This window comes from Dasypus novemcinctus, chromosome 12 (genome assembly GCF_030445035.2).
Source record: "Dasypus novemcinctus isolate mDasNov1 chromosome 12, mDasNov1.1.hap2, whole genome shotgun sequence".
Classification (NCBI taxonomy): Eukaryota; Metazoa; Chordata; class Mammalia; order Cingulata; family Dasypodidae; genus Dasypus; species Dasypus novemcinctus.
Genome location: NC_080684.1, coordinates 37,064,046 through 37,077,099, shown reverse-complemented (window position 1 = coordinate 37,077,099; position 13,054 = coordinate 37,064,046). Strand labels below are relative to the sequence as shown.

At 39.1% G+C, this 13,054-nt stretch overlaps 1 protein-coding gene across 7 annotated transcripts in view; it reads left to right on the top strand.

The window, feature by feature from the left end:
- Positions 1-13,054, top strand: part of SPATS2 (spermatogenesis associated serine rich 2) — a 224,417-nt gene that overhangs the window by 203,051 nt on the left and 8,312 nt on the right. For all 7 annotated transcript variants that reach the window (XM_071218912.1, XM_058308286.2, XM_058308288.2 and 4 more), the window contains one exon: positions 8,665-8,723. In XM_071218912.1, the coding sequence (XP_071075013.1) occupies positions 8,665-8,723 (59 nt within the window). The remainder of the gene's footprint in view (positions 1-8,664; positions 8,724-13,054) is intronic.

The window sequence follows — 13,054 nt, the reverse complement described above, 5'->3', positions numbered from 1 at the left end:
GGTAGGTGGTGGTTTCTTGGACCTTACAGCCAAAGTACGTGCAACCAAAGAAAACAGATAAATGGGACCTTCTCAAAATTAAACTTTTGCACCTCCCAGGACTTTGTCAAAAGGATGAAAAGGCAGCCGACTCAGAGAGAACAGTTGGAAATCACATGTCCGATAAGACTTTAATATCCATGATATATAAAAAGATGTTAAAACTCAACAGTAAAAAGAGAAACAACCCAATTAATAATTGAGCATAAGACTTAAATAGACATTTTACAAAGAAAAAATAAAAATGACAAATACATGAAAAAATGGTCAATATCACCCATGATTAGGAAAATGCAAATCAAAACTACAATGAGCGGGAAGCAGATTTAGCCTAACAGATAGGGTGTCTACCTACGACATGGGAGGTCCAAGGTTCAAACCCAGGGCCTCCTGACCCATGTGATGAGTTGACCCGCACGCAGTGCTGATGCATGCAAGGAGTGCCGTGCCATGCAGGGGTATCCCCTGCGTAGGGGAACCCCACGCGCAAGGACTGCACCCTGTAAGGAGAGCCACCCAGCGCGAAAACAGTGCAGCTTGCCCAGGAATGGTGCCATACACACGGAGAGCTGATGCTGCAAGATGATGCAACAACAACAACATGAAAAAAAGAGACACAGATTCCAGGTGCCACTGACAAGAATACAAGAGGACATAGAAGAACACACAGTGAATGGACACAGAGAGCAGACAGCTGAGGCGGCGGGGGGTGGGGAGAGGGGAAAAAAAAACTACAATGAGATATAATTTCACACATATGAGAACGGCCACTATTAAAAAGAGAACTACAAGTTTTGGGGAGGATGTGAAGAGATAGGATCACTTATTCACAGTTGGTGAGAATGCAGAATGGTACAGCCACTGTGGAGGACTATTTGGCAGTTCCTAAAGAAGCTGACTATAGATTTGCCACGTCACCCTGCAGTACTACTTTGTATATATCCAGAAGAACTGAAGAGCAGTGACATGAACAGACATGTGCACATCTCTGTTCATAGCAGTGTTAATTCACAATTGCCAAAAGCTGGAAACAACCCAGGTGTTCATCAGCCAATGAATGGATGAACAAACGTTGGTATAGTCACATGATGGGATATTATGTAGCTGTAAAAAGAAATGAAGTTGTAAAGCATATGACAACATGGATGAACCTAGGGGACATTATGTTGAGTGAAGCAAGCCAGACACAAAAGGACAACTGTATGACTGCATTGCTATGAACTAAATATATTGTATAACATATTGTATGATTTCATTTATATAAAATGTAAATATAAATCAATTTATAAAGATGAAATTTGATCAGTGGTTGTGTAAGGCTAGGGAAGGCATGCTAAGGGGTATGGAGTTTTTGTTTTTGGAGTAATAAAATAATTCTAAAATTTTTTGTGATCAGTGCACAATATTGTGACTTATATTAAAAGCCATCGATTATTCACTTAGATGTAGGGTATGTCGATATATCCCAGTAAAACTGCTTAAATAAATAATGTGCAAGAATAGCCAGAAATAGCAGCTATGTACAGCAGGGGAAACAGATTGAGAAGTTAAGAATTTTCTTATTTGTCTGTCTAGTTTTTATTATTATTATTTCAATAATGAAAATGCTCTAATAATGATTGAAGTGATGAATGCCCAACCATGTGATTATATCAGATACCATTAATTATACAGTTTGGATGAATCAAATGCTTTATTTCTATCAATAAAATTTGTTTTTAAAAATCAACTTATTACAAAGCTACATTGGTCAAACAGCAAATAGATTGATGGGATGGTATTGAGAGTTCAGAAGTAGACCCTCACCTCTATACCCAACTGACTTTTTGGTGTCAGGTCTACTCAATTGGGAAAGAATAATTTCTTCAACAAAAGGTGCAGGGAAAACTGAATATCCATATGTGAAAGAATGAAGGTGAACCTCTACCTCACACCATATACAAAAATGAACTAAAAATGGTTCAAAGACCTCAGTGTGCCCTAAGGATGATACCTAGCACAATCTAGATAAATCTAGTCTAGATATAAGAATCAGAAACATAAAACTTCCAGAAGAAAATATAGGGAAGCATCCTGAGGACTTTGTTAGGCAGTGGTTTTTTTAGAGTTTCTACCGAAGGCACGAGCAATAAAAGAAAAAAGACACAAACGGGACCTTATCAAAATTCAAAACTTTTGCACATTGAAGTACTTCATCATGGAAGTAAAAATGCAACCTGTAGAAGGGGAAAAAGTATGCCAGTAAGGTTTTGGGGGGTTGTTTTTGTTTAAGATTTATTTATTTCTCCCCACCCCCTTATTGTTTGCACTTGCTGGTTAGTTCGTCTTCTTTTGTTTCTTTAGGAGGCACCGGGAACCAAACCCAGGACCTCCAATGTGGGAGGGAGGCCACTAATCGCTTAAGCCACCTACGTTCCCTACTTTGTTGTATGTTTCGTTATGTTTTTCCTCTTGTGTTTCTTGTGTCATCTTGTTGCGCCAGCTTGCCGTCCTGCTCGTCCTCTTTAGGAGGCACTGGGAACCTCTGCTCCCTGCTTTGTTGTGTCTCTCATTATGTTTTTTTTCTTGTGTCTCTTGTTGCATCATCTTGTGTCAGCTTGCCATGCCTGCCCATCATGCCAGCTCACTGTCTTCTTTAGGAAGCACTGGGAACTGAACCATGAACCTCCCATGTGGCAGGCAGGAGCCCGATCACTTGAGCCATATCCGCTTTCCCAGTAAGGTTTTAATATCTACAATATACAGAGAAATCCTACAACACAGCAACCCAATTTAAAAATGGGGGGAAAGACAGGAAGCAGACTTGGCCCAATGGTTAGAGCATCCGCCTACCACATGGGAGGTCCACAGTTCAAACCCCAGGCCGCCTTGACCCGTGTGGAGCTGGCCCATGTGCATTGCTGATGCGCACAAGGAGTGCCGTGCCACATGGTGTCCCCCGCATAGGGGAGCCCCACGTGCAAGGAGTACACCCCTAAGGAGAGCCACCCAATGCAAAAGAAAATGCAGCCTGCCCAAGAATGGCGCTGCACACACGGAGACACAGCAAGACGACGCAACAAAAAGAAAGAGAGATTCCCGGTGCCGCTGATAAGGATAGAAGCAGTCACAGAAGAACACACAGGAAAGGGACACAGAGAGCAGACAACTGACAGGGGGAGGGGAGAGAAATAAATTTTTTATAAAAGGAAAAAGAGTTTTGTATACAGTCTCCAGAGAAGATAGACAGATGGCCAAAAAGCACATGAAAAGATGCTCAGCATCATTAGCCATCAGGGAAATGCAAATCAAAACTACGTTGAGATACCATTTTACATCAACTAGAGTGGTTACTATTTAAAAAAAAAAAAGAATGTGGGAATAGCATTCACCAACAGTAAACATGGTGGGAATATAAAATGGTGTAGCCTCTGTGTAATGGTCTAGCCATTGCGTAAAACAGTCTGGGAGTTCCTCAAAAAGTTAAGTATAGAGTTACCATATGACTCTAATCCTCCTTCTAGATTCAGACCTAAAAGAATTGAAAGCAGGGACTTGAACAAATATTTGCACTCCAGTGTTTATAGCAGCATTATTCACAATAGCCAAAAGCTAGAAGCATGCAACATGTCCATCAACAGATGAATGGATGAATAAACAAAATGTCGTGTATACAGAGAAAAGAGTATTATGCAGCCATGAAAAGAAATGAATTTCTGAGCCATGCAGTAACATGGATGAACCATCATGTTGAGTGAAATAAGCCAGACACTAAAGGACAAACGTATGATTTCACTGATAGTAAATAATTAAAATAAGCAAGTTCTTAGATCCAAAGAATACAGGTTACCAGGGGCTGGACTGGGGGTAAGGAGTGGGAAGTTAATGCTTAATTGGTACAAAATTTCTGTTTGTAGTAATGGAAGAGTTTTGGTAATGGGCGGTGGTATTAATGTAATAGCAGCGAATTATATATTTGAATGTGTTTAAAAGTACAATTTCATGTTGTACATATGCTAGGAAAAGGCACTATAGGACTGTGCAACAGTGAGTCCTTATATATTATAACTATGGACTATAGTTAATAGTTAGAATAATAATCTTTAATCATTTGTAAGAAAGAAACCACCCTGATGGAAAGTGTTATTTTTTGCTTGATTTTCCTGTAAATCTTCAACTTCCCTATTAAAAAATTATAAATGACAACAGCAAAAAATATCATAATTTCATATGAGGCTCTGTCAGCCACTTGCTGTATGGGCTTAACACCATTGACCGTTTTTCCTTACCTGCTAGAAACTTGAACATCATAACTTCTTAATAATCTAGGTTGCTACTGGTCCTTTTTTTCCTAAGTAGGTTATAAAATATGATTATTGAGTCTTATCGTCTTGAGGATTAGTTTAGAATCAGGGTGCTTTTGACCGTTGGAAAGGAGCAGAAAGCAATGCTTTTAGGTTGATGGCCTGTCTCATAAAAATCATGACTTAGGTTTATTTTCTAGTTTCTTAAATGCTTCTTCAGACTCATGAAACATGAAATTCCATGTCTACATGCTTTTTAAAGGACTCCTTACAAAGAGGGACTCATCGAAATTTTCATAGCATCCAGATTTGACTTAACAAGCTAGTTCTTTCATTTCAGTTGTTTCGCAGTTTTTCAGCTCAGTATGTTGATCTGTCTACCGAATCTGGTGTTTCTTCATTTTGTTTTTTTTAGCTCAGATGGGTGTTCCCTACTCCAGTAAGGTGAGTGCTGGGAGTATGTAGTTTTACAGAACATACAAAACATTATTTATTTTACTCTAATAAAAACGTTTCTTGGTTGTTTTCTATGGCAAGAGGAAAGTGTATTCAGAGGGGAAAAAAGATGTTTGCATTGGCTTTGCTTGGATCTCTGTTTTGATTGGCTAGTGGAATTAGAATAAATAGGTTTTAGATTTTCAGCAAATAAAGTCCAGTACAAATGTTTTCTGAAAACATTATTGTGTGACATAGAGTATTGTTCCTTCAAACAGTTGACTGTGGGGATCACCAAAGTTGAATTTCCAATATAACATTGTTTTCTAATGCAAGAACTATAAACAGACAATAATTTAAAATATTTTGGTACCAAAAAATTACTAAAGGAAAGAGCTAAAGCTGATAAGTTGTATGCTGAATATATTAATTAAAGGGCTCACTTCAAATGATGCAAACACAATATGTCACAGAAATGTGAGCAATAATGCTGCAGGAACTGCAATTCTGATCAACTAAATTACACAGATGCTGGAATCAGTTGAGCAAATGTTAAGGTGGTTATAAGTTCTGGGAAAGAGGGTAGGAAATACAGAACATTCAGACAGATACCAATCTTTTTCCTTAGTAAAAATGACCAGTAACCAAAACCATCTTTCATGTTTGAAGAAAAGATGTAGAAATTTTCTACAGTGTATAAGGCCCTGGCTTAATAAGACCTAGTGTCTTTCTAAACAGGATCACACTAATATTTAGCTGGATTTCATTAGATGGAACAGTTCCGTAATCCAGTTTAACAGGTACTTATTATGGCTTATTTCCATTCAGGAGAGTGTTGAGAGAACAGTTGGCAAGCCAGGTAATCTCAGGTATTGGAATTAGCAAGGTAACAGAAAGGCTGACAGTTTAAATGGGGCTTTCATTACTTTCTGAGAGGACTCATCACTTGAGATAATAACATCTAAAGACCATTTCCTCAAACCACAGGTACCTTTGAATCTCTTGGCAACAGATCCTCAGTAAGACCCATTGTTTATCTCAGGGACAAATGAAAAACTTTAGCTCTTTTTCTTTTTTTTTAAGGAAATTGTATTACAGTATACTTTTTTTTTTTTTTTTGAGTAATGATAAATTTGAGTTTATTTTTCTGTCTTGAAATGAAAAGTTACAAAGGTAATTAAAAATGCTTCTGTTTTTATCCTTATGCCTGGCCTAATTTCCACTTTTGATCTCTTTCCCATCTTCTCTGTGCTTATTTTCCCAAATTTTTATTATGAAAACTTTCAGAAATACAGGAAATTTGAGAGGACAGTACAGTGATCAGTGTGTGTGTGTGTGTTTTGGTGGAACCATTTGGAAGTTGCAGACATCATGACATGCCACCCTAAAATGTGTTAACAGGGGTGACCCAAAAATGACAATCTTTTATACAACCATAATCCCATTATACTGCTAATAAAAGAATTATTACTACATTTTAACATTTGTTCATTTTTGTATGTTAAAAGTCTTGTGAAAAATTAATGGAAAGTTGCAAATATTCATCAAATTTTCCCCTGAGAAAATACCCCAAAACCTCAGTTTTAACCAATAGATTTCTCTGTTTAATGCTGGGCTGATAACACAGGGCCTTTCAGTAGATATTGTTTATAGATGACAATATAAGTAGCAAACAAAAAGAAATAGAGGTGCTTCTTTTCAATGTTTTTTTGGCATAAAAATGTAAAAAAAAAATTAATGAAGGGGTCATGTAGTTGTCCATGGATTGCCATAAGAATATATATTTTTTTAAAGATTGATTTATTTATTCCTCCCCTCCCACACATTTTCTGCTCTCTGTGTCAATTCACTGTGTGTTCTTCTGTGTCTGCTTATATTCTCATTATCTGGGAACCAATCCTGGGACCTTCCAGAGTGGAAGAGAGGCAATCACTCTCTTGTGCCACCTCAGCTCCCTGTTCTGCTACGTCTTATTTTGTCTCCTCTGTCTTTTGTTGTGTCATCTTGCTGCGCCAGCTCTCTGCATTGGCTGGCACTCCCACGCAGGGTGGCATTCCCATGTGGGATGGCACTCCACGTGGGCAAGCTTGCCTTTACCAGGAGGCCCTGGGCGTTGAACCCTGGACCTCCTATGTGGTAGACAGGAGCCCAACTGCTTGAGCCACATCCATTTCCCCATAGGAATTTCTTGTAATCACCAAATGAGTCATCAAGAAACTTTTAATTTAAGTGGATGCTAGTCATTCTCACAGGGGGAAAAAAGTGCCATCATAATGTGCTAGATCATATCGACACCAAAAAAATCTGATTATGGTAGTGTTGATAAAAAGTATCATGTGACATTCTACTTTTCATCAAGATTGTAAGCTCCAAAAAGCTTACTTGTTTTGCTGAAGACTTTTAATAAATGTTTTATAACTTCTGTCAGAGACAGAATTTGTCATCTAGTAGACACATTGTCCGCATTTTAAGGTAATTACAGCATCAGAAGAAAGGTAATGTCAAACTGTAGGCCCAGCAGCTCCTGTCAGTGTGTTTTAATTTTGCCTTTTAGGTATTCCAGAATGCTGCTACAGAGTTCTTGGAGCCTTTATTGTCACAGTTTGGGAAATGCTTTCTTAGGAAAGTATTGCTGCCTCAAAACAGTTTTATCTTCTCTCCTGTCTAGTGCTTTTTGATTAATATGCCAGCCAAATTAGTTACATCTGTTTATTAACCTCATGCATAATTATTAAACCTGTGTTCTCTGGCACTTCGCTATAAGGAGTTTATGCCTTGAGAAAATGATCCTACATATCACACACTGTAATCTCCATATTAACTACTTTGTGCTAACTACATTCTGAGCTAAACTGAACTAGTGTGTGTGTAAGTGTATAGACATATACACCACACCTATTTGATTGTTTTTAAAACCAGAGTCAGAGGAGTGGAACTTTTATTAACCCTGCAGTTTTATTCCCATTCAAAAGGAGAATTCAGAATGAACTCCAAATTAAAAAGAGAGTTCGTTTATTTCATGTTTGGTTTTGGTTTTGATTTTGCCACCACCAAGCTAAAGTGATATGGTAAGGAAAATTATTTGCATCCATAGGTAGAGTATTAGAGTAACCTGACACTATCTCCTTATACATCGAGGAAATGGTCTCTTTGATAAGGATATGGAAAAACTTTATGTGCCTACAAACCATTTATATTAGTAGTGGAGAAAATTCTAATTTCCCATTTACTGTCCCTTTTCCATTAAAATAAGCCTACCAGAAACCTTTGACTTTATCTTTCTGAATTAAATGTTAATTAGAAAAATAAGTAAATAAAAATTTTAAAAAGAAATAAAAAATATAAAGTTTAACAGAAACTAGCACTGCATGTGTGTGTATGTGTGTGTGTCTTTTCACTTTGCATTTCAAGAACTACTTGTCAGTGGACATGTGCAACTGTGGTAAACATTGATCCTAATTGTGGATAAATTTACTGAGCCAAGTCAGGTTATTGCCTAGTGAAAATTCATTAGAGCAAAGCTGTCAAATTTTCTAGACCAAAATATATAATAAAAAATTTGTGAGTCACATGCTAATTTCCACAAGGACTTTTGCTTTAACTCATTAAAAAATGTTTTGTAACTTGCTACTGCCATCTACTGGTTCTCAACTCTTGAACTAACTACTGGTCTACAGTAATATGTAGAAATAAAAGGGAATTAGGTCTGTTTAATTTGTTGAACAAATCCTTAAAGTATTCTTTGTTGAAAGTAAGATATCAGAAACTTTCATGTATACAGTGTTTATTTTGCAGTGTGCTTTTAGTGGACAAACTCTTAAATCTTTTTCCACTATTAACAATGTGCTTTTTTCTGTGTTTGGAGTTTCTGATCAAACCTTTTTTTTCCTTTGCTGTCTTTCCCTAGTTTAATGGACCGAGAAGTGGCATTACTTGCTGAAATGGACAAAGTGAAAGCTGAAGCAAGTAAGGTTGATCTTTAATGAAAACTTGTAAAACTTACCAGATAGTATCCACCTCCCACCCACCCTAAATAACAGAAGCTCAGTATAAATCCCATGATGAGAGCTTATATATTTAAATAATCATGAGAAAATTTACTGCTTATGAATCCTTTCAAGCAGTAATTTACAAGAGGCTATTTTTAAAATAGGTCCAAATTTTACTATTTTGAACATGGAGTTCAGTATATAAAAGATTGCATCATGGTATCTCACTGAATACTCTAGGACCACAGAATCAATTTTAGAAAAATTAAGTAGGCTACGGGTATCTGGCTTTAATTTTTGTTTTCTTTTTTCCTCCAGTGATTATACAGTCCCATTGGGTTTTTCTGCTTGGGGGCAAAAAAACCCTTTGGCTATACAGAGGTGACTTCCTGTCAGGTTACCCTTAATTGAATGTATGCTTTCCTATCAGGCCTATGGGAACTTGCCTTGTTTTCTTGGTTAGTAGAACAGTCTTCATTTGGTGTCTGTTATGAGTGATTGAGGGAAAAGTTGATATATTGAGGGTTCAGGACACCGTGACCAGGGTTTCTTGAAAACTTATTAAAGTAGATTCTACAGAAATAGAACCTATTTTGGTAATTTGTGGTATTTTATACAGAAGAACCAGATTTCTATTAAGTGTTGGTTAAAGACATACAGCTACATGAAAAGAAGGAGTGTCAACTACTTTTGGAAAATAACATTGATTTTGGGCTTTTCAGAGGCATGTTCATACTTTGAATGCCTGGTTTATAATTAGGAAGGTTGTTTCTTTCAACCCATCCTCAAACTGTTAAGAATGGAAATGCTAGGCCTGGTCAAGATGAGTCACGGTTAAATTTTTGTCTGTGGTCACGGGCCAGAGACAGAGTGCACTAAGCAGAGTTCATGATTTGTTCCATTTTAACTCCAAATGTTAAATATACAGCAGAGCTGCTATCAATTATTCTTCAGAGGTGAGATTTCATTTACCTAAGTGGCATATCATGGAATTTCTAACTAACACGGATCTTAGTCCATTCTTTTTTTTTTTTTTTAAGATTTATTTATTTATTTAATCCCTCCCCCCTCCCCCGGTTGTCTGTTTTCTGTGTCTATTTGTTGCGTCTTGTTTCTTTGTCCGCTTCTGTTGTCATTAGCGGCACCGGAAGTGTGGGCGGTGCCATTACTGGGCAGGCTGCTCTCTCTTACGCGCTGGGCGGCTCTCCTTATGGGCGCACTCCTTGTGCGTGGGGCTCCCCTATGCGGGGGACACCCCTGTGTGGCACAGCACTCCTTGCGCACATCAGCACTGCGCATGGGCCAGCTCCTCACGGGTCAAGGTGGCCTGGGGTTTAAACCTCGGACCTCCCATGTGGTAGACGGACCCCCTAACCACTGGGCCAAGTCCACAGCCCCATTCTTATACTTGTGTATCCTCTCTTTTTTTGTATAAAATAAAATTAGTAAAAAGGTATAATCCTAACTTTTCAGAAAGTGATTTTTAATATACATCTTTTATAGAAAATTTCAAATGTATTTAAAATAGGCTAATACAATGAATCCCCATCACCCAGCTTCAACCAGTTTTCAACTCATGGTCAATCTTATTTTATCAAATTCAGAGCTAGAGTTTTACTTAACTTCATCAGTATATACTTATCTCTTCCATGCTATAAATCCTGGTTCTCAATGACACTAATAATGACTTACTTACAATACTGTCAAGAAGTTGCTTATTTTTCGTTTTTACAGATTATAAGCTTATTAAATAATTTATATGTCCATAGTACTTTACAGTTGAAAGCTTTTTCACAATCATATATGATGTTCTCCAGGGAGATAGGAAGTTTTTTGTTTGTCCCGCCCCCGCCACCCACCACCCCGCTGTTGTCTGCTCTCTGTGTCCATCACAGCGTGTTCCTCTGCCACCGCCTCTATCCCCTTCAGCAGCACCAGGAATCTGCGTTTCTCCCCGTTGCGTCATCTTGCTGTGTCAGCTCTCCATGTGTGCAGCGCCATTCCTGGGCAGGCTGCACTTTCTTTCGCACTAGGCGGCTCTCCTTACGGGGCACACTCCTTGCACGTGGGGCTCCCCTACGTGTGGGACACCCCTACGTGGCACTGCACTCCTTGCGCACATCAGCACTGCGCATGGGCCAGCTCCTCACGGGTCAAGGTGGCCCGGGGTTTGAACCGCGTACCTCCCATGTGGCAGGCAGATGCCCCATCCATTGGGCCAAGTCCACTTCCCAGATAGGAAGGTTTTTAAATTTTTTTTCAATTCATAAAGAAACTGCTTCTTTGGCGGGGGGGAGGCGCAGGGGGGAAGCAGCTTGTCCAGTGTCAGGGAATTAGTTTACATAATTAAGTTCTCTGAGTTATTTGATAAATGTAGAAATCTTTACTTCACACATTTTCTCCATTTTGAGGTCTATAATTTTGTCTTAGAACCCTAGAATTCTAGAACTGAGAGAAGCAGAAGTTGTTATAAGTAGCAGATAAGTTTTATTTTAGGAATTAGAGCAATAGGTCATTTGTAAATGCTTGGGCCTTGGAGTTAGAAACTCTTGAAGGCATATTCCCAATTTATTGGAAAAGAGCCCTGATTTATTAAACTATGCTTGAAATAGGAATGGGCAACCCAAGGGAGTCAAATACGTGGTAGTTAGGCTAAGCAAACTTGCTAAAGGCATTGCTCTGTAATTTCTGATATAGCTCTTTGAAAATTCCATTTTTCTAACATAAATTTGACTAATTTCTCAGTAGGTTACAAGATTCTGTGTGTATCAGTTAGGGGATGAGTTTGACTACTTTAAACAAAGTGGCCTAAATAGATCTGAGTTTTTCTGTCATGAAAGGAAAAGTCCAGAGGTAAGCGTTCCAGGGCTGTTAAGGCCTCTCCAAAATGAGATTAGGACCCAGGCTCCTCCATCCTTCCATCCAGCAATAGTTAGAGTATGCCCATGATCATAAGATAGGTCCTGAGGCTCCAGTGGAGGAGGGCAAAATGTTACATGTCAGCTGAATAACCACCTTTAAATAGCTTTCCTGTAAGCTCTGCCCCTGGAGTATTTTAGTGGCCACACTGTATCACATGACTTCCTCATCTGTAGCAAAGCCAGGACTTGCAGATTTTTTTTTACCTAAGCCCATTGGTAACTGTGGTAGTTTGAATCTTTTGTGGAGTCCTGAAAATTGTCCTTAAATTGGTCCATTCCTGTGGGTCTGAACCTATTGTGAACCTTTGATTAGATTCAGTTAAGGGCCATTTGATTAGATTACTCCAGCAAGGCTTAGCCCAACGTGAGTCTTAATCTTCTTACTGGAATCTTTTACAAACTGGAATCAACAGAGCTGCATATATAAAGAGAAACCTCAGAAGCTGAGAGAGAACGCCCTCAGGAGCCAGAAACTGAAATGAATGGAGCCCAGAAGCTGAGAGGAAGCCACTGAAACCAGAAGCTGAATGCAATGAGGCATGGAGGAGAGGAGAGATGAGCAGATGCTGCCATGTGCCTGACTGCCTACAGCTGCAGCTCAGGGAGAAAGTTTCTGATGATGCCTTGATTTGGATACTTTCACAACCTCAAAACTATAAGCGTACTGGTTAATAAATCCCCATTGTAAAAGCCAACCCATTTCTGGAATATTGCATTGGCAACCTTTAGCAAACTAAAATAGTAACTGTTAGGGATTTGGGATCCTATCCCCCACCTGGTGGGGGCATGAACCCATTTGTAAAAAGACCTTTGAAGATGTTATTAGCTAAGCTCTGCCCAAACTAAATGAGGATGGTCCTTATTGGAAATGCAGTTATCCAGGAAGAATCTGTGGAAAGTTCTGTTGTCTGATGGTTTAAAACTCATTGAACTGTATACAAAGCCAATAAGGTGTTTGCAAAATTAGTATTTGCAGAACCACTGTTGGCCTTGACTGAAAGAATCAGAGGAGGGATGCAATGAAAGAGGAATGACTTCAAGGGCAGAACCATGAAAGCAGAGGTCTGGACTGAAGAGACCTCAGGCCAAGTGAGCAGGCCAACCCACGTGTATGGAAAGGGCAGGTCCACCATTCTGTTGTGAGGGGCAAGGTCACCTGCCCCTCCTCTTGGGGGGGTGGGCCTTGCACCCTGATGTTCAGGCAAAGTCTCCCACCCCAGTTCTCGGAAATAGTGGGGCCTATTCCTAGGTATTCACAGGGAACCTGACCACCATCCCAATGCTTAGAGAAGTTAGGGCCTACACCCCAGTGTTCAGAAACAGCCTGGCTGCTGTGCAAGCTCCTGGAAGGGGTGAAGCTGCTGTTCTGTCAGGACTGGAGGACAAA